The 22,414-nt window shown below is 38.0% G+C and overlaps 1 protein-coding gene across 1 annotated transcript in view; it reads left to right on the top strand.

The window, feature by feature from the left end:
* The window catches only part of LOC140153093 (dynein axonemal heavy chain 6-like), a 156,243-nt gene that overhangs the window by 128,678 nt on the left and 5,151 nt on the right, over nucleotides 1-22,414 (top strand). Inside the window, 17 exon segments of the mRNA XM_072175712.1 lie at nucleotides 1,098-1,234; nucleotides 2,921-3,243; nucleotides 5,620-5,770; nucleotides 6,022-6,188; nucleotides 7,712-7,950; nucleotides 8,704-8,946; nucleotides 11,716-11,926; nucleotides 12,907-13,009; nucleotides 13,707-13,934; nucleotides 14,443-14,518; nucleotides 14,521-14,639; nucleotides 15,629-15,822; nucleotides 16,250-16,464; nucleotides 16,786-17,000; nucleotides 17,719-17,929; nucleotides 19,118-19,275; nucleotides 19,814-19,960. Coding sequence (XP_072031813.1) covers nucleotides 1,098-1,234; nucleotides 2,921-3,243; nucleotides 5,620-5,770; nucleotides 6,022-6,188; nucleotides 7,712-7,950; nucleotides 8,704-8,946; nucleotides 11,716-11,926; nucleotides 12,907-13,009; nucleotides 13,707-13,934; nucleotides 14,443-14,518; nucleotides 14,521-14,639; nucleotides 15,629-15,822; nucleotides 16,250-16,464; nucleotides 16,786-17,000; nucleotides 17,719-17,929; nucleotides 19,118-19,275; nucleotides 19,814-19,960 — 3,137 coding nt within the window.

Genomic DNA, 22,414 nt, shown 5'->3' with positions numbered 1-22,414 from the left:
GATTATTAGTGGTATTTATTTTGTGTAGGTTCCCTATGGCATATGTTGTCAAAATCAATGTACTTCTGTATCTAAAGAGGACACTGTTTGTTATTTTTACAGCTTCAAACTAATCTTGTTTCCCAAACATGTAATAACAACTGATACAATGGAAAAGTTTGCATGACTTTTTATTTTGTAATTGTAATTATGAGCTGATTTGAGTGACCTAAGTGAGTTTAATATCTACCTATTCTACTTTTCAATAGTTACCTATTCTACTTTGAGAGTTGACTTAGCTCAATCCGTAAGGCCCGAGACTTTAATGCGTCAGTGTTTGTTAGTATGACTTTGAGTCCCCACAAAGACTTAATTCTGTTCTTGTGGAAAAATTGAACTAGCTTGAAATTCCTCTGTAAAAAGAACTTGCTGCTAATTATCCCAGTCTTCCTGTAGCAATCTCAAGGAGATGATCCTGGCTGTGATGGTTATTCTATTTGCTGGCTGATTAGGGTTATGCACCTGTATAAAACACTGGTTTATAAGGTGTGCCTTGAGTCATGCAAAACCGGGACATGGGATGATCCTGGCTGTGATGGTTATTCTATTTGCAGGTTGATTAGGATTCTGCACCTGTATAGAGCCACATTACTGAATGATGCTAAATGGTTTATAATGTGTGTCTTGGACCAAAGTGGTCAGTGACTTTCTGTAAGCCACGATGATATTATGTAACTGCGCTATATAAACCTGTGGGTTTTTTTTAACACAAAATTGTGATAAATATGTGTTGTTGTTTTTTTACAGAGTTGTGATTCCTTCATTTCTTACATTTTGTGATATTGACAATCTGAAGGATTTATTTGTCTTTTCGTTCGAAACATTCTTGTCAGGCAAACTTCCAAACAGCTCTTTTCAGAGCCACCCCACTTGCATTTTAATTCATTCTCTCTATTGTTGTAAAGTTGGGACTTGTAATAGTTGACAACCTCAGGTGATATCACAGCTTCTGACGATTTCTATGACCCTACACTTAGTTTTCTGATATCATTCTATTCCATTATACAATTATACAGATCTAGACTAACAATATGAACAATTTTGTGTAACTTCTTTAGGTCACATTTTGGATGATCAAGATCTTGTTGATACACTTGAGAAAAGTAAAAAGATGTCAGGAGAGATTGAAGGAAGAGTGGTGCAATCAGAAGAAACACAGAAAAAAATTGAACAAGCTCGCAAGAAGTACTTACCGGTAAGGCACCCAACAGGAACACCATATTTGACCGCCCACCACGAATGGGTTGTAATGGCGGCAGAACTTGTCCATTATATATCTCAACAGACAATAAAACAAAAAGGATTTCTTAACTCTTACTGATTTTTTAGTACCTTGCAAATAAGCAACAGGAGCATGTAATAATTATACCATAATCATTGTAAAGCTTATCTCAAGGAGAATTTGTCCAATATCTCAAAAAGTTAAAAGGCCAACATTCAGCCCATTTGTAGTGGACGGTCACATATTTGGATTTGCGTCCGTTTTGTGTTTGTATTGTTGCACTTTAAAAATGTTGAGGTTTCCCATCCCAAAATATTGGATTGTAGATTTATTTTTATGCCTCCACCGGAGGTATTATGTTTCCTGGTTGTCCGTCCGTCCGTCCATCTGTCCGTCCGTCCGTCCGAGCTTGCGGGTCCAATTTCTCGGAACTGGTAAGATGTAAAGTGATGCAATTTGGTGGAGGGATGGTCATTGGCGGTCTTCACATGCCAGTAGGTTTGGTTAGTGGTTCAAGGTCACTCAAGGTCATCTAGGGGTCATCAGAGGTCAAATTAGCAAAAACCGTCATATGGGCCAACTGGTAAGATGTATAGTGATGCAATTTGGTGGAGGGATGGTCATTGGCGGTCTTCAAATTCCAGTAGGTGTGGTTAGTGGGTCAAGGTCACCCAAGGTCATCTAGGGGTCATCTGAGGTCAAATTAGCAAAAACCATATGGGCATGAGTACTGTAAACATGGGCATGAACCTTGGTGGGTACTGTAAACATTTAGAACCAAATTTTTTGAAGGTCATTTTGGGGTCATCCAAGGTCACCCACAGGTCATCTGAGGTCAAATAACTTAAAACTCGTATGGGCATGAAACTTGGTGGGTACAATAAACATTTAGAGTCAAATTTTTGGACGGCCATTTTGGGGTCATCCGGGTTCACCCAGGGTCATCTGAGGTCAAATAACTTCAAACTGTTGAATGGGCATGAAACTTGGTGGGTACAGTCAACATTTAAAGTTTAATTTTTGGAAGGTCATTTCGGGGTCATCCAAGGTCATCTAGGGGTCAGCTGAGGTCAAATTAGTAAATACTGTCATATGGGCATGATACTTGGTGGGTACATTCAACATTTAGAGCCAAATTTTTGGCAGGTCATTTCGGGTTGAAATTGCACGGTTCAAATGATACGCCTCAAGGTGGAGGCATTGTGGCCGACGCTTTGCGTCGAGAACCGCGCAAGTCGAGAACCGCTCTAGTTTAATTTAATTTTTTTAATTTTAAAAGGAATACAAAAGAAAATTATATTGAAATAGTAATGAATTAAGTAAAACACAAGTGCATTCATTCAATTTCTTGAGTATGTTAAAATTTTACTCTTAATGGTACTCGATTGGGGTTTATTTCATCGGAGAAAATAAAAGAATCTGATGATTGCACAAAGTGAAGCCATTCAATTTTGTATCGTCCGCTTTATAATGTTTGTCATCTACAACAAAACTAAGTGGTTTCCAAAATAAAGACAAATTAATGTCACTGATGTTTAAATAAATATGTCATGTGGTTTTAGGAACAAAACAAAACTGAAATAAATGGAATGAATAATAGTGCACATCCAAGTTCTTATGTAATGATAAGAATTCATATCATTTCCCTTTCCAATACAGGTTGCTACAAGAGGCGCTGTACTGTACTTTGTCATAGCAGACCTAGCAGGCATAGACGTCATGTACCAATTCTCTCTAGCTTGGTTCAAGGACATGTTTGCTTCTTGTATCAAGGTCACTGCCGGTCGGGATTCCCGTCCGTCATCAGGCAATAGACCATTGAGTGGACGGATCCGTCCTTCCAGTGCTAGGAGTAGCCCTGACGTGGGAAGGGACTCTCCATTACCAGGGATTGATAGTGTGAGTAAGGCAGCATTACAGGGTAGAGATCTTGCCAAGCATCTACAGCATATGGTGGATAATCTGACCGAAAGCATCTACAGGTAAGGGTTTTACAGCGGGTTTCCACGGTCCTTAAAGTCCTTGAATTTGAAAACACCTTTTCAAGGCCTTGAATGTCCTGGAAATTTGCACAAGGTCCTTGGAAGTCCTTGAAAAGTCCTTGATTTTTAAAGGCTTCAAGGTGCAGGAACCCTGTTTACACTCATGCATCCAGGGCTGCCAACTAGTACGAATTTTCCGTATTTCGTACGGAAATTGGTCAAGAATACGGGAGTACGGATTTGTGTCCTAAAATACGTTTTTCAAAAAGTTTGATATATGTATTAAAAGTAAGGCTATTCAGAGATTTTCACTGCTCGTATTTGGCAAAATACAGACCTGCCAACTGTCCCCCAGTCCCGCATTCCAAAGTTTAAAACCCGAAAATACGGAACGTGCCACATTTCCGTCCATTAATAAATAATATAATGTGCATGCACGATCCAAAAGTCGGTAGGAAAACGATGTCGGAATACATCTTGTAGACCTATTCTTTTGCACAAATAGAGCTAAATAGTTAACTAAATACCTTCAGAAGACATAGCATAGTAGCAGTTGCATGTTTATAATGAAAAATATTAATGTGCATGCACAATCCGAAAGTCAGGAAAAATTGTGTTGAAACCATCTTGTAGGCCTATTAAATAATTTGTTTTTATTTGTATTTTATTGGTTTTTTTATTAACCATCTAACTGCTACATCCCGTGCTACATTATGCTAAGTCTTCTGAATGTATTTAGTCAACTATTTAGCGCTATTGATGCAAAAGAATAGGCCTACAAGTTGGTTTCCGACACCGTTTTTCTTTCGACTTTCGGTTGATGCATGCACATTAAAATTAATAGTTAATAGGCCTACAAGATAGTTTCCAACGTCATATCTCGAAATGGTGCATGCACATTATTATTTTTCATTAACCATTCAACTGCTATGACAGGCTATGTCTTCTGAAGGTATTTAGTTAACTTTGTAGCTCCATGGTGAAAAGAATATTTAAGCCTACAAGATGGTTTCCTACATTGTTTTTGCTCATGACTTTGGCACATTGGGGTGGGGGTGGGTGGGTGATCCACTTAAATCAATGAATTATTAGTTTTAAATTGGGGTTCACATATGTGTGAGTCAGATGCATAGGTCATGTAATAAAGCCAGTGCAAAAGTTTAAAAAATGCTTCGTACATGGTTAAGTATAGGGGAGTGGACATTTCAAAGTGCTATAACTTGGGAAATGGAACCTCTTTGAAAATTAGTGTTTATCATGAAAACATGCTGTTTTTAAGGTTTCAAACAGGTGTGTGAGTGATAAAAAGTTGGGGCTTGAACACCCACCCACCAGGGTGCTGCCCCTGGTACTTTTTTACATGTGTCTAGTGACATCTCTGCAAAAGCGCCCTAGCAACGCGACCATTTGTGATTTTTTTTTTTTTGCGACTTTTTTATTTTGAATTTAATCCTTTCACTACAGTGCTGTGATTAAGCCAAAAAAGTTGTTTCAAAGGAATATTGATTTTGAGATATAGCCAGTAATCCCTTTCAACTTTCTTTGTATTTTATTGTTTTGAGTAACACTAAAATGCCTATATCTTGAGAACCGTAAGTATATTTTCAAAATACGGATTTTGTATGCAAAATACTGATTTTGAGGTTGGAAAATACTGAAATGTGTTTTTCAAAGTTGGCAGCCCTGTGCATCAGTGATTGATGGGCAGATTGATCACCAAATGAGGTGCTGATGATGTGATTCAATTAGTAAATCAAAACTGACTTCATGTTTACGCCATAAACTGTGCCAAATCGAGCAGGTCCAAAGATCTTTGCAAAATGCTGTAGTTGATCAAATATGAAAAAAATTTCCTGTTGTACATCATTTTGGCCTAGTATGCTTGGTGGCATATAGGTATACCATACAATTTTTAGATTGACTGTTAAGTCTTCTGAGATGTGCTGTTTAAAAAGGACTCGGACATTGTACACTATTTTGACCCATAATTAAGGTGAATGGCATAATGTGTGTCATTGGGGAGTACCTCTGTTATTATCGTAAAAGACGCTCGCATTCACTTTATTACGCTGCATATGCACCTGTTGCGTGTGACCTAGTATTCCAAATACCAATGTTGATTTGGAAAGGTCTATTCAACCAAGGATAGCGTGTTGAACCAAGGACAAAGTTTGGTGTCCTCAGAAAGGCGGTAAAAAATTATGTTAGTGTGTATGTTCATTATCAGAACATTTAGTTATGACACTGCACTGCAAGTCAAAATTTCCAACAAAGAAGTAACAAATATATCTCTATGATGATCATTAATAGATTAAAAATATTACTTTATATTTATATATTTAGGTTACATTTTTGTTTTTTCTTATTTGTTTGCAGGGTTGTCTCCAAAGCTCTGTTTGCCCACCATCAGTTGGTGTTTTCTTTCATGTTGTGTACAAGCATAATGAGATCGAATGCGCGTAACACTACCGGACCAGCCGATGTCAGTGTCAGTCAACTAGGATCTATTACTGAGTCTCAGTGGCAGGTAAGTCCTTATTATATAAGACACTAGAATTGTAAGAAAGAATTTTGCTGATCTCAAGCACTTTTACATGTTTTTAAATTTGTCATGCTTTTATGTGATCACAGTATGTGAAATATAAATTGACGATATCCCTTTTCATGTTACATGATTCCAGTATTTCTCCTGTTTTGTTTATTGTCTTATACATAGTATTTTTTTTTTTTTTTTTAACAGTGAACCATTTGATAAGTATTTTTGTGGCATTTGTGTAGGTGTTTTTACAAGGTCATGTATTAGCTGCTTCTACTGAGCCAGCATTACTTGAGAAACATGATGGACTGACACCAATGCAGAGGCTAGAAGCTGAGTCGAAAGGCTCCAGGGCTGCTAGTGCCAGAGTGGGTTCTGCAAAAAGGGTTAGCTCTGCTGGCTCTGATAGGTGAGAACAAAATACAGGAGTATAATATACAAATACAACATGTTTTGAGGGGAAGTAGTCAAAACTACTGGTCCCGAGGTGTTGGATGATTTGACTACTTCCCGATGCGTCAGCGGAGGGAAGTAGTCAAATCATCCAACACCGAGGGACCAGTAGTTTTGAATACTTCCTAAATGGAACATGTTGTATTTGTTTTACTATACCTCATAAATATTTTCACTATCACGGTAAAATCGTTCAAACAAAAGTCAACAACACATCACCAATCAACGTGCCGGCCAGCAAGGTAAATAGGCCTAAGCTTAATATTTTGCTTACCTGATTTTATTGGAGGATTTTTGTTCAATCAATTCACATTTTGACGTATATTATTCTAATTTTCAACATTCCATAAATAGCATTTTGTTTCATAAAATGTCAAATTCGTGTGTTATTATCCATCGGTAATCTCAGCAAAATAACTGCAGCAGACGCCATTTTCACGATAAACGCGTCTGCAGAATCGCCGCTGTATAGATAATGTTACGTCTGAAGGAACGGTGACGCGCGGGGTCGAGACACCGTGTGGTAGTAGGGTGCGGAAGTTTTACTACTTCCTGCGTGCGCGTAATTGCACAGGCGCGGTGAAGTAGTCAAAATACTGCACGTACGGACGCTGGCGTTATTAACCAATTAGATGTCTGGATTGCCTAATAAATATTTATGAGGTATAGTAATAAAGAATTAATCTACATGTTTCTTCTGGGGAAGGATTGCCCTTTACTGCTATTTGTGGTTGGATTAATCCTGGTTAATGTGCTCAGTGTAAATGGTCCATGTAACAAACTTATGTATGATGGGAATGGCCACCCGTCATCTGTTAATCACCTCATGAAATATTAAGGTACCAGTTATGTTCACACTTGTATATCCTAAACAAATATGTCCAAATTAAAACAAGCAGCCAATACCTGTACTCCATAGCTCTGATTTAAGATCTCATTTGTTGAAATTGTGCTAATCAATGGAAAGCACAGCGCTAGTTTTAAAGTGCTAATCAATGGAAAGCATGGCGTTAGTTCTCTTATTCAAGAACGCTTTGTGTACAAATCAATAGGGCATACAAGGGAGCAAACTTAACGGCAACTTTTGAATTTGCATCTTCTTGAGTTTGTGGATCATCTTGTCTTTATTTCTTGAATGATTTCAACAAATGGTCTTAAATCCGAGCTAAAAGAGTGGCTGTATGACATTGTCAAATCAGATTTGAGTTCCGTGAAAATATTTACCCCAAAAGAGTTATTGTTTCAATGCCCTGTCTGTCTTTGTTTAGGATATACAGGGGTGAACATAACTGGTACTTTAATTCATTTGCACACTATAAATCATGTGGTATAATACTGGTCAACTTTACCGAGTAGATGAACATATTACTGCACACTCCCATTTTGTGCGCAGTAAAGATCACAACAGATCACAAGACCAAGCTTACCTCTTCTATTATAATCAAAGTGATAACAACACATTCACTATATTGCTTCCAGATCAACTGCATCTCTTGACATCCGTCATAACACCGTGACCGGTAATATGACAGCCATGCCTCCTAAATGGATACCAGACAGTGCTTGGAAACAATGCCAATATCTATCAGCCAAGGAAGATGCCTATGAGGGCATGTGTATGTACATTCTGAATTGCAACGACCAGTGGCAGGAATTTTCTAAACATGTTGACCCTTTTGAATTGATGACTACACCATTCAAAAGCCAGTATGCCAAAGGTATGAAAGCAATTAGTGGGATTGGAAACCTCTTCAAAGTGCGATGTGTTTTGAAAATGTATTATGACTGAAAGTCAAAGGAATTATAGTTGAGATGTGTGAAGTGATATGAATTTGTTGATAAATACAGGAAATAAGAATTATTATAAAAACGCCCCTTTTTGCGTCATAATTTAAACACAGTTTCAATTATTGGAAGTTTCATTGGGCTGTTCCAGTTTAAATCCATACACCCCCTTGGGAAGACAGGGTCTTATAATCTTCCACACAGTGTAGTGTTGATTTCAAATAGAGTCACCCATTCCGGTAACCCCATTTAAAATTTACACTCCTTGTGTGGAAGATTAAGGTCATGTCTTCCATAGGGGGTGTATGGATTTCAACTGGAATAGCCCATTATACTTTTATCACCGTATAAATAAATACAGGGTGTATCAAAATAATTGGTACCCATCAATACCCAGTGAACAAGTCTGCCACATCAAAATGCATCATAACAGCTCCCTTGTTTGTAGATTTATGTCATAAAAGGTCATTAAACATGTTAAACAATAAATTGTAGTCATTTCAAGAGGACCTAATGTTGAATGTGGAAGAAGCAGGCATTTCATTAGACGAAAAAGCTGATGGGTACCAATCATTTTGATACACCCTGTAGAAAAAATATCACCAACTATTCAGAATTTCATAAAAAACTGAAATATAGGGAATTGTATTGCATTCAAGCTCTGTCCTGTATTTCTATCCAAATAGCTGATCTATTAGAAGCAGGAGCACCGCCATCACTAGGCAACCCATTTAACTGGGAGGTGTTACAACCATTTGAGCGTCTGATTCTCATGCGCATTCTGCGACCAGACTGTCTTGTATCGTCCGTGCGTCAGTTCATTGAAGGGCTGATGGGAAACAAGTTCTTGTCCAGTGGAGATTTTGACTTGAGAGAAGTATTTGAAGAATCCAGTGCCAAACATCCTCTTATTTTTATCATGTCACCAGGTAAATACATTAGTCATTACAAACTTGTGATAAGTTGGGAAAGTTTAAACTTTAACCTAACACACAGGGTGTGTGGGGTAAACCAGAAATATTGTGATTAAAGAACTTACAATGCATAACATATAAGACTATCAAAACACCTGATGCATAATAATATTAGAGATTAATTAGGTTAATTTGTCAATTTTGTTGACAAAATGATCTACAGTGCTCTATAACCATATAATTCATGCTTTCAATAATGAAATATGTGTCAAATCAGTGGATTTTATGACACTCAACTATATCCAATCGCAATAGAGGATTATATACATATGGAATCGGTATACCCAATATAATCGCAAAGTCCCTTTGGTGACCATGACACAATACCGTAAAACCCCGTTTACAAGCATATATAGTGTTTTTTATAAAAGCTTAATTAATTTGAAGCAAGCGTTAACAGATCGGTCTTAAAATAATACTTGTTTGTATATGCTGGGATCCATAATTTATTTGCTCTAACTCCATAATGGCGACTGGATTAATGTAGCTTTCATCAGAAGCACACTATATGCTTGTAGACGGGGTTTTACGGTAGTGCATGATGGGATATAGTAAAAATTTGATTTTCAGCCAACTCTGATGTCATATAATATATGGTTGTGTAATTGAGCATTTTTCATTTTACACAAAATTTGATATTTTTGTGATATGACCAAAGAAGTGTAACATTGTCATCTGCAGTATGAAAATGTTCTTAGGCCAAAAAAAAAGTTTGTTTGTCCATAGAGGCTTATGAAAAAGTTGGGTCGGTAGGTCGGATTTTTTATATATATTTTTTTTTACAGATATTGCACTTGACACTGACAATTTGAAGACTGGTAAATAAGTCAAACACACAGCACTTTTACTGGGATGGGTCTGCATGTTATACTGATCATTTTCTTTACATTTTCTTTCTTTAAATTTATACTAACCACTGTTAACTAGGTTGTAGCGGTGCACCATAAAACACTGGTGTCTTTAAAGCACCGACACCGCCGGTGTTACAAAAGCTTACCCACCGTATACACTGGCAATTTTGATTGTGTTCCAGCCACCGAAAATGAACATCAGTAGCCTTTGAAATAACGGATTGATTTTTTTAATGCGAACACGAGTTCTTACTTACAGATCACCGCAAACAACCTCTGAAAAACCGCTTGTTACTTGGTACCAAAATTTAAAAGTTGCCAACCGTAATGTATGCTCATATACCTGTTACGATCGATTCCCATTAGCCCATACATTCAATGCATCATTGGTCTCCAAAACATACCGCCAAGCCACATGGAAAGCCAGTCTAAACCGGAACCAGTCCCCGATCAATTTCTCTTTAATGCTTATTGCAACGCTGGATCACCTGCGGGATCAGCAAAAATCAGCATTTTATTTGCGTCAAATTTATTTTCATGGAAGGGGCTTCCCCGTTTTTTAATTATTTCATCCCAAGTAAGTTGGTTATTTTTCAAGTCCGTAGCCAGTCTGCCTGCGGGAGGCACTTGGAGCTAGGTGGACTATTGGCCCCTTCTACTGAATATGGCTCGTCTTGGGCAGTTAGAGGGTCGCCTCTGAGCCAATCATCAGAAGGGGCTATGGTGTTTTAATTTAATTAATAAAAATACTAATATTACATTCATTGGTATTCAATGTGAGTAAGCTTATTAATAAATAAAACAAATGTAAGTGCACTCAACTTGTATTGTATTCATCATCCATCATAATTAATTATTATTGCTGATAATATTTGAACTATGAGGTATAAATATGCCGACTCACGTGCGTAAAAATATCGCCTCACTTGCATGCCCACTGCTGTAACGTTGTCATGACGTCATAGACTTTCTCTGAATATTTATTGATTTCATTCATAAAAGTTTCAGGTATCAATTTCGCTCATGCGTAATCATCACTGCTCGCCAAAAACATGTGGCTATTATAGCTTGTTGTCGTGCCGCCAATTGACAACAGATATTAGTTTGCGTAGTTTGCAATGTATTATTTATATGTACATCTTTTACTATCTGAAAAAGTAACACCCTGGGAAAACTATTGGATGTTTCATTAACACATTTGAAAACTTTATTTATCTGGATGGCTACAATTGATGCAAAAATATGACGGATAAAAAGTGCATGTTCATGTCGCATCCATTTTATTCCGTGACACACACACGCGAGGGCAGAGCTTAAGGAAGCAGGATTGTTCTACCATTTGAAAAAAGGGGTAGGCGTAATACTTTTACCGTGAGGAATGTGTGTTGAAAAATAATGTTCCAAACCTGGGAAAGTCATTCTACGACCATAAAAGAAGAGCAAAATCACCACAGATAAAAAAAACTTTAAAAACGATAAAACCAAATTACATCTTCAAAACTCCACTCCAATTTCTCTGTTTCACTCCATTTCAACCGGCATTTCAACTAATCCAAAAGTCGATGACATTCGTGAAGTGGCAAGGTAGCTGAAAAATAATATGGTATACAGGGTGTCCCAAAAGTAAATTAACATTGTAAACTTGCCATAATTTGCTTTGGGTTAATAGTGTTGTTACAAAAATTGCACAGTATGTAGATAATTCTTTTAGAAATGTTATGATACCAAACATGCATATGTGGTCATGACCTTTTAGCATGAAATTAACGGATATCTACCGTACTGTAAAACAACATGTCATTGCTTAATTGTGTTACAGATTCCATTGAAACCATATTCTGATTAATTGTTGTCTCTCCTTGGCTCCTTGCAGGTGTGGATCCCACAGCACAGCTGATTCGATTTGCTCGTGAGCAACGTGGCAGCACCCTACATCTGGATCTTATATCTCTTGGTCGTGGCCAAGGTCCGAAAGCTGAAGAGCTTATTGCTAAAGCTCAGATTCTCAAAGGCAGATGGGTGTTCCTGCAGAATTGTCATCTTGCTGCATCATTTATGCCAAGGTTACAGGCCATTGTTGAAGGGTAAGAGTAATTCATATTCTTGTTACAAAAACTAGATCTAAAGCTTAAGAGCTACCAACACATCTGGATTTAGTCATAAAGTGTTCAAAAAGCCTGTTCCATACCACACTCCATAGAGAAGCATCCAGGTTGGTAAACAGCACAGAGTGTGAGAACTTTGGATGAGCTGTTTACCATATATTTCATTTTCTTGTTGTGCTGAGTTCTCAGCAATTTATCATGCTGCTACTTGCATATTTGGGGGGTTTTCCCAAACCACAACAACTTTCCATATCCTCCTGTCCTGCATCACCGTTCCCAGGTCAGATGCTTCCATTCCAGTGTCCTGTTGGAGCACATGCGTAAGTGGTCTACCATGGTTTCTTGCTCCATATTTGGGTGCCCAATTGATCAGATTGCCAACAGGTTCACTAATATCGTACTCCTGAAGCAGCGTCCAGCAAAGCAGCGTAAAGCAAAGCAGCATCCTTCTATCTCTGGTATTCTCTGAGAGTCTTGGAAGGTCTATGTACAGCTCTTTGTTGCTTATGTGCTGCTTCCAATGGATGCTGTACACTGCCCTAAGCATTCGGGTGTAACAGCCGTCCAGGTCTTTAAATAGTGGGAGTTATGGTCCAGGCTTTGCATCCATATGTGAACTCCACTGTTGCACTGATCTTATCATACGTACATGCAATAGAGGGTAGGTGCCTTTTATTGCAACTAATCACATCCTGCAGATCATTTATGGTCTGAATGATTTAGTGCAGTCCAATGCAATTTATTTTTAAACAAAGTAACTTAAAAAAGCAAATTTATAGATCATAAATAAGAAAATATTATGGTAGCATAGTGACTTACATACATTATAACATATATGTAAATCATTAAACTACATATAAATCATATAAATCAATAATAAGCACAAAAAACAACATTAACAGCAACAATAGCAACAAAAGATCATATTCTTACTAATCAATGTTGTCATTTAATTACAGCTTCAACAGGCCTAATTCTGATGTGGACCCTCAGTTTAGACTGTGGTTAAGTTCTAAGCCAGATCCATCATTTCCTGTCTCTATTCTCCAAACAGGCATGAAGGTAAACAAACAAATACAGCTCCTTAAAGGGGTGTACAGTCATTTTTGCCAGTAAAATGGATTTAAATTTTGAAATGAACATGATCTTAAAAGAAGAATGGTAATTTTGTTATCATCTCGTGTATGATGGGGAGATTAGGCAAATAATATGGATGTCTAAAGAGGCTGTGCACTTTTTGTGTAATGTGTATTGTGGTTAGATGAAGTATGAAGTTGAAAGTCATTGTAACATTGGAGCACAAAAGGATGTTAACTTTTGATGTTTATCTATTCTTTTACAAAAAATAGGGGTCTATTGGCAAGCTGTTGCCAGAAATACTACAGAAAGAATTTCAAATGAATGAACACAGTACCATTAACTTAATTAATTAACGACATAATTACATGCATTCACTGCATCCAGTATGTGTCCGGTAACATCCCTATGGGTGCATTGTTATGGTCGAATGGCGGGAATGTGGGCATTCATCGCACTGTGTTTATTTATTTGAAATTCTTTTTGTAGTAGTAGAAATGTGTTTATTGTTAATTTGTATAATTCAAAGAAGAATAGAGGTAGACAAATTGGAGATCCAAGCAAATAATGCTCAGCCACTGAGGGATACATCTTACCGCAAAGAAGAAGTATACCCATAGTCAATTGTTATACAATGCTACATAAAACCGTTGACTCTCAAATCAAATGTTTCCCCTGACAGGTCACAGTTGAATCTCCACAAGGACTTAAAGCCAATCTCCTAAGATCTCTCGGTAGCGGTGGATCAGGAACAGTCTCAGAGAAGATGTGGGATGATACGGCACCTGGACCAGAATGGAAGAGTCTCCTGTTTGGATTATGCTTCTTCAATGCCATTATCAATGAGAGAAAGAAGTATGGTGCCCTAGGCTGGAACATCCCATATGAATTCAGCGCATCAGATTTAGAGGTAGGGCAGTCAGGCAGCTCAGTTTTAGGTTATGATTGTGTATTTGTTGATATTGAGGGTGATTTGAAGTAAGTGGAACATCAGAATTTGTAATGGTTGGGTGGAAATGTAAATTTTGGTGAGGCAAAAAGTAGTATAATGCTGAATATTGGCTCAATTTTGAGCAAATCAATTGATTAAGAAAATACCTTCTTTCTATAGACCACTTGACATCATTGTCACAAAGGCAAAGAACTGGTCTATCGATATGCTTGAACGAACCGCTGCATTGTTCAATGGCTTTCTTTTGCTATATGAAATGTGGTGGGCGATTTAAAATGCACATGCCCTGAGAAAATTATGATGCGTACGCACACTGCAGGGCAAGAACAATGGAAATTGCCATAATTTGCATGCATACTGCTGGCAATGACATCACATGTCAAGTGGTCTATAGGGGGAAGACTTTACAATGCTGCAACCCAAATATATAAATGAAATACTACGTTCTTCATCATTATTATTTCAGGTGTCAATTCAGTTGCTTCAAATGCTATTACTAGGTCACAAAGAGCCCCCATGGGAAGCCCTGCGCTTCCTCACAGGGAGGTTGTCTATGGTGGTAGAGTAACAGACTCATGGGATAGGAGATGTTTACTCAGTATACTCAATACATTCTACTGCCAGCAAGCTCTGCAACCACAGTATAGCTACTCACCGGATAAGGTTGGTTGGTTTAAAATAATAACTATAGTTTTCAGTAGGGTTCTTCAGCGATCTGGATTTGGCGCTGTTTATTGTGTAAACACGGAAGTGGGGTTCTGATTGGCTAATTGAATCACAACATCATCACATCAGCACCTCATTCGCTGGTCAAGCTGTGTTGCATTGTGTGACATAGTTCTTTTTACACAATTATCAGACAGATCAGACGCACACCGCTAAAGGAATGTGCTGAATACTATAACAATTATGGCTCAAGAATAATAGCTAACAATCATGATATACATATATTCACATGCACCAGTTCAAGTCAACCAAAAAGAAGAAGAGACACTACATTCTTCGACCCAGACCAAAAATGTTGCTTGCTTACTTGCTTAAGATGAGTGGTGTCCTCCAAATACAACTGTACGCCAAGTCCTTCTGTCTTGCATTCCCAAATCCATAACATTCAGTCTAGTGTCCTGTTTCAATACATCTACATATAATTATGTTAGGGGGGGGGGTCTACCAGGTTTTCTGTTTCCATGCTTTGGTATCCAATGGATAGCATGGCAACAAGCAAATTTCTGCTTATGTAGGCACGCCCTTCGAAATGTGTCCTCTCTCTAATCATCTGTGGATGTTTCGGTATGTCCCCATACAACTCTTTGTTTGTGATGTGCTGCTTCCAAGTGATTTTGGTGGTAGGGAAATGTGGCATAAGGGGAGAATGGTTGCTTTAAACACATGATATACCATTTTTCACCCTGATGTGTCAGTGGTGTCAACATGTTGATGCAGCTGCTTTGCTCGTGCATCTATGCAGTGTATGCCAGCGCTTTGATGAATGCTAGGGATTTGATGCACCTAATAAAATATAATGCAGAGTTGTGATAAGGTACTCATTTTGAAGGAAAAAAGGTATGCCAACTATTTTCCCCATTGCCTGCACATCTTTATTTGTTATATGACTTTTAACCTCTGACATTTACTATCATGTACTATTATAGATCTACCATCCGTTGCCAAAAGGTTTCTCCCTGTCAGAGAGCCAGACGTACATAGAAGGATTGCCAGATAGCGACTCTCCACTAGTATTTGGTATGGATCCTAATGCAGAGAAGGCATTCAGGGAGAGTGAAGCTAAAAGTCTTATGGATACTGTGCTTAGTGTACAACCAAGGCTGGCCTTATCACTCATAGTGTAAGTAACTTATACATGAATTTGTCAAATACAGGTAGTAAAGTTATTGTTGGAAAAGATCTGCAGAATTTTGCTATTATTATTGTGAAATTTCTGTATTGCAAATTGAGGTCCTGCTTGACAAATTGATTGTTTTTAAAGCGGGTAACCTAATTAACAGCATTTTATCATCAAAAGAAGGTACATATTTAAACAACTTATACATAGATCACTTTTTAATAATTTGCCATAAAATTTGTGTTATATCAGAAATTTCAAAAAATCAAAACTATTTGATATCAAAATGACATTCCTCGTATTCAGAATGCAATTTAGAGTGTCTGATGTGCTCTCAGCCCCACAAAAATACTGTGCAAAGTGGGTGACCAACCCCTAAATATAGCAAGACATTTTACAACAAAATATTGCATCTTTCTTTGATATACAGTGCAGGCAAGAGTAGTGACATCATAGTGCTGGAGTTTGCAGACGACATTCAGCGTCGTCTGCCTCACAACATTGCAGGCGAAGATGATGTAGATATTGAGAAAGCTGAGAAGGCCAAACGGGACAAAGCATCAGCTTCCAATGCTGGCATGTTCGGCATGAACTTCACAAGTGGTGGTGGTTTCATGGGCAGGAAGAGGTCATCTGTAGCATCAGGTGAGGAGAGTGCTGCATACTCATACTTCTTTCTGCGCGAGTCAAAAAGTCCCAACTTACATTCGCATAAATTCACAAAAGGGCGCGCAATATGCAAAGCGCAGTTCAGCTAGGTGCTACTTACGCCCAGCTGTGTGTACACCGTTCTATATCTATCCATGATGTCATGAGTCCTGTCGATTATAAGCTGATCAGAGTATAGATTATTAAATCTCAGATAGGAAAGTCCCATGCCTGAACCTTCTGAGCGTGATTGAATTCGGCTGACTCTTGTATAGTGTTCGTATTTACTCATGTTACTTTTTGCTATTATTGTTTCAGTGCAAATGGCAACCAAAGTCAAAGAGCCTGAAAGACAGTCAGCTCTATTGACTGTATTACATCAAGAAATCGATAGATTCAATCGTTTACTGTCAGTGATTCATACCACACTGACGTCTCTCAAGTTGGCTGTCAATGGAGAGATTGTTATGTCAGATCAACTAGAGGATATGTACAAAGCCATACTCAGTCAGAGAGTGCCCATAGGATGGCAGGTTAGTGAAAAAAAATCTTTACTACTTTTTTATAACATAATTTGTTGCTTTATTGGTAAGAGTTTAGGTCTCAAAGATAATTTTGTGTTTATTTGTCTGCTTGCAAGTATTGGTATTATTCTATGTAATTTAAACTTGTAAAAAGCTTTAGATTGAGTAAAAGCAGTTTTTGGTCAGCAATTGTCTGCCCTATAAATTGGATACGAAAGTTCTCATTGGCTGATTGAATCATGTCGACATCAATCAAAAAGAGCAGACGGACACCGCTGAAGGAATTTATTGAATACTATAACAGTCTTTATATCTGAACAAGGGATGTCTGTGAAAAAGACATTGCACCTGGAAAAATAGACCACCCACATCACTTTGTTATATCTGCTCGAAACTTTTGGCCGTATTTTTGTGGCACAATATAACTTGTGCATAGAGTAAGTAATGTAGCCACTAGTTGTCAACATGGGTTGGGCTGTTCGAATTGAAATTCATTCACATCTATGGAAGGCATGACCTTAATCTTCCACACAGGGGAAGGTCATGTCTTCCATTGGGGGTGTCTTATTTCAACTGGAATAGTTCATTACAACTTCAGGAATGGAAAGTTCTGATTTGATCCTCATGGTCATGGGGAATAAGAGCAAGAGGCTGAGATGGGAGAAAATGGCAATCCCTGAAACAATTTTTAAATGTGTTACAATATTGTCTCATTCCTTTTTCACAGCAAGTATCGTACGAGTCATGCAAGCCATTAGCCTCCTGGGTGCTAGACTTACAACACAGGGTAGACTTTTTCAGCAAGTGGTCTGATCTAATCATTACAGCCAAGGAGAATAAAGTCAAGAGAGAGGCTGGTTTACTGGGAGATGTGGGAGAATTGAATGACAGACAGGAACCTCGTAGCTTTTGGCTACCTGCTTTCTTCTTTCCTCAGGGTAAGTCATTATAGTTAATCTTTCCTCCGTGTTACAGTGAGTGACTTCACACGAGAGTGGAATTTGCATTTAAATGCATCAATGCAATCTCTCAAGATGTGCATATCGTCGTTGGGCAGGAAAAACCTCCTATGTGTTTGTGGCCCCTGAACATATTTAAAACAAAACTGCCAACCAGTTATATGGGAGGTTTTGCTTTAAACATGTTCAGGGGCCAATGACACAAAGGAGGTTTTTATCTGCCCAACGATGATATGTATTAGCAAGTGTCTACATGGCACTCAGATCCACATCCGGGAAATGCTCGCATAATGAGTGTGTTTCTTGTAAGTGTGTTACAGCATGTTACAAAGCATGTACATGTAGGGTGCTCATGGCGCAATGTCGTGTGGGTGTAGGGCGCTCATGTTGTGATGCTGAGCACACTGTTGCACTCAAGAGGAGATCACATTGATCCGCATCCCAGGAGTGCACTTTGATGCGTATCCTGCTTCCTGAGTCATTCAATGATAAGTATGTTATGATGTTTACAGCTTGACATGCACTTTGAGAAGAGTCAAGAGAGTAATAAGCCGTATTTCCTCTTTTAGTCACCCCCATCTATTAAACTCCCCACCATTTTTTTTTTCAACCAAGATGTTTCAAAGATGCTGATATTTCCATGCTATGTAAGTAAGCTTGCCACGGTCCACACACGATGGGTAACAGTCAAAAATGACAATCCAAAACCCGGAAGTGAACCGGTTTAAACCGGAAGTCATTGATTCTAAGTTCATAGTCATTTTTAAGCTTACCGAACGATTTTTTTCCGGGATTTATTGTTCTAAAATTGACCTCTAATAAACGCCCCCTCTTGGAAAATGCAACGCCTCACAGGGCATATAATCGAGGAAATACGGTATTGAGCTTGTTGATGTGTTGTCGCTAGTAATCCGACCAACATTAAAAACACCTGACCAAATTGTTTTTTCTTCCACTTTTGTCATTTTCGTCATAGTAATGCCTTAAAAACTATCTCGCTAAATAGTAATTTCAGTGAAAAACAGTGTAAAAATGAGGAGCAGACAAGACTGTATTATATTTCAGCTTGTTAAGGCAAACAATGTTTTCTGTAATCAATCTATAGATAAAAAGTATCCTCATGATGTAACTAACAATTTGAAATATGCTCCAATATTATTCTGTTAGGTTTTCTGACAGCAGTCCTTCAGAACCATTCCAGGAAGGAAGGCATCTCTGTTGATGAACTACTGTTTGATTTCAAGATCATGATGGGTCCCGATGATACAGATGAAGTGCTGAGTAATACCAAAGATCATATTGAAGTCAAAGAAGTGGCATTCAATGTAAGAAATCAACTTGCATACTTGTTTTGTAATGTTGTTCACAGAATGTTAATGTGGATTGTCTACAATTTTTATTACAATTTGTCCGTGTAAAGCTGGTACTTCTAATTCATCTGCTAATTCATTTGGAAAATGATAAGATGGCCAGACTTAACTAAACAGAAATGGGCCAAAACCACAAATTGCTCACTAATTGATAATAGCCTGGCCTCCTTGCCAAATTCACAGCCGGGTATAGTCTGTGACACATGTCTGTATAAATGAAATGTCACTTCATATCCTCTTTCCATGTTCTGCACAGCTATATCTGGTCCATGTTATGTGTATATAACATGACTGGTCAGTGGTCATTGGTTTTGTATGAGGGCTGTTGATTGACCAGTGCCGTAAGGAGGATATGTGGTAAGCCATGTCATGTCACAGCAGTACTTTCACGTCTATAATCAGGCAGAATTGTTTTGTTTAAATAGAGTGGCCAGAGTTTATATAATTGTAGTAATCCTAAGTATTGAAAATTTGTTTCTGATATTCTGTTTAGGGCCCTTCACCACCAAGCGATGGTGTTCTAGTGTTTGGTTTGTTTTTGGATGGAGCACGCTTTGACCCTAACAGTCGCTCACTCCAGGACTCGAGAACAGAAGAGAGATTCTGTAGAATTCCTGAAGTGTTTTTTCAACCTACCAAGGTAAGTGAATGATATTCCACTTTGTTTTAAACGTTTAACTATGTGGTAAGTTTGAAGCCCTCTGGTTCTGAATAGTTCTCTTCCTCAGGTTTATTTCTTTTGTGTGTGTGTGGGGGGGGGGTGTAGGGGTGCATTTGTTTTCACTGACAAACATGGACCTACCTATAACATTTTGCTCACAAAGGGCACACCCACAGCAACCGAAGAGGCCCACAGTCTTAATAGAGTGGCAGAGATTGCTAGACACCATAATAATGCATATGGGGTATAGGTGGGTGTAATGGCAGGTCCACAGTTTGGCCATTAAATATCATATCTTGCAAAATGTCAGTGCATTGAATTCCATGGTTACGCTCTTAACTACATATGAGGCTCATAGGGTCCACGTTTGTTGGTGAAAATGGGTAAGGGTGTGTGCATGTTCAATTCACCCTATGCATGGATCTGCCAACTTGCTACCAAAATGAGGTTCTCCGTGCAAATGCATGCACAAAAAGTGCAATTATTTCTCGCGCATTTCTAGCAGTGTGCCAGAAGGCTTTTTCAAAGCGTACGCAGCAGTTAAAGCACATGTTTGATGGGCGTACGCACATGTATTTGCGGGTAGAATCTCGTTTTGAGATAACCGGGCAATCAGCGAATAGTGGCCATTGGTGTAGCATTTTATAAATCAGCGCATTTATGTGTGTGGGTGTGTTGGAGGAGCATCCTGACATTTCAACAGCATTTCACCTACTAAAAGATGTCATATTAGCTGTTGTTGATCCTTTCCTTTTTGAAGGCTTTTTTTAAAATTACCTGTTGCTAATAAAACACATTTTTCTTGTCATTTCTTGTTTCATATCCTATTCACAAGAATTATGAATAATGTCAGCAATAATGAAGTTGAGACACAGGCAAAAACAAGAAGCAAAAAAAACAGTAAAAACATAAAATGAAATAGGCATACAAAACATTCATAACTTTGTAATCAAGCATGCAAGGGAGTTAGAGATTTCAACATTGCAAGCTTAGGTACAGCTAAAACAAAACCTACTTAGTATGGTTCATGTTACGATGTATTTCATTTCTCTCTATCTCAGTTTCAGTATTCATTATATTGACTGCTCAGTGCCAGAAGTGGGTAAGTGCAATAGCTGCCCTGTGAACATTTGGCAATTTACACACAGTATATTGTACTCATCTACACATGGCAACTACATGTGGCAGCTATTGCACATACGCACCTCTGGCACTGAGCAGTCGATATATCAAAGTAAGGATGTGTGTCAATCATTCCATTTATACCATGTAGTTAATTCATATAAAAATGATTGGCAGGGATAGTTGTGACTTACAAAACAAGGAAGTGAAAGTGTCTGGGCACAAAGTATGCAATTTTCTCAGAACACATTTAGCGACTATACCGACATCTGTTGCTAAAGCAAGTCTTCTTGATTGGTTTTCTCTGATGCTTTGTTTGAATTTATTTGCTGCATATCAAGTTTACATCATGATGTTCCCACTGATATTCCTGTTTCCTATTCTTGAATCTACTGTGGAATCATCCACTAAATTCATCTACCCAAAAGGATTACCTTGTAAGGTACACAACCGGACGGCAGTAGACTGTAGCAATAGGGAACTGTCAAGTATTCCACCGCTGAAAGAAGACAATATTGTCAGTTTAGATTTGAGTTATAATCAACTTGAAACTGTCAATGGGACAAGTTTTATGCATCTCACTTCACTTCAAGAATTAGATTTGAGCCACAACTCGATGAATAACATCCATTTCGAAACAGACTTGTCCCTGCGAGTGTTGGACCTAAGCTACAACAAGATTCTAAGTATCAACACTGATACATTTACAGGACTGGACAAGCTGGAAACTCTAGATCTAAGCCATCAAGATCACCTTCCATATCACTACCTTACATTGCATGGGAGTCCATTTCTCTCTACCACGTCATTGAAAAAACTAGATATTGCTTACTGTGATTTATACAGTCTACCATCATCAGTATTCAACGGGTTACATGCATTACAAAAGCTTGATATATCAGATAATCCAATGTTTTCGTTGCCTGAAGCAGTTTTCAAAGGCCTAACCAGTCTAACTCAGTTGGATGTAAGCATAGAAGGGATCCTATTACCACATGCTTTATTCAAAGACCTCATCAATCTGAAATATTTAGATCTATCTTTAAGTATCATATCAAGCTTACCAGATACATTGTTTGCCAATCTCATCAGTCTGGAATATTTAGATCTATACTTCAATGACATATCAAGTATACCAAAAACATTATTTGTAAACCTTAACCATCTAACTGTTTTAAACATTTCTGTAAACTTCTTAACCTCTACACCGTGTACAGTATTACAAAGCATCCAAATGTTATCAACACTAAACATGCATTATAATTATTTTGACTATGTAACTTGTTCTATTGGGAATCTGACTGATCTCAA

The sequence above is a fragment of the Amphiura filiformis genome, chromosome 5 (genome assembly GCF_039555335.1).
Source record: "Amphiura filiformis chromosome 5, Afil_fr2py, whole genome shotgun sequence".
NCBI lineage: Eukaryota > Metazoa > Echinodermata > Ophiuroidea > Amphilepidida > Amphiuridae > Amphiura > Amphiura filiformis.
The sequence above is the reverse complement of the archived record's forward strand: the minus strand, read 5'-3'. Positions and strand labels throughout refer to the sequence as shown.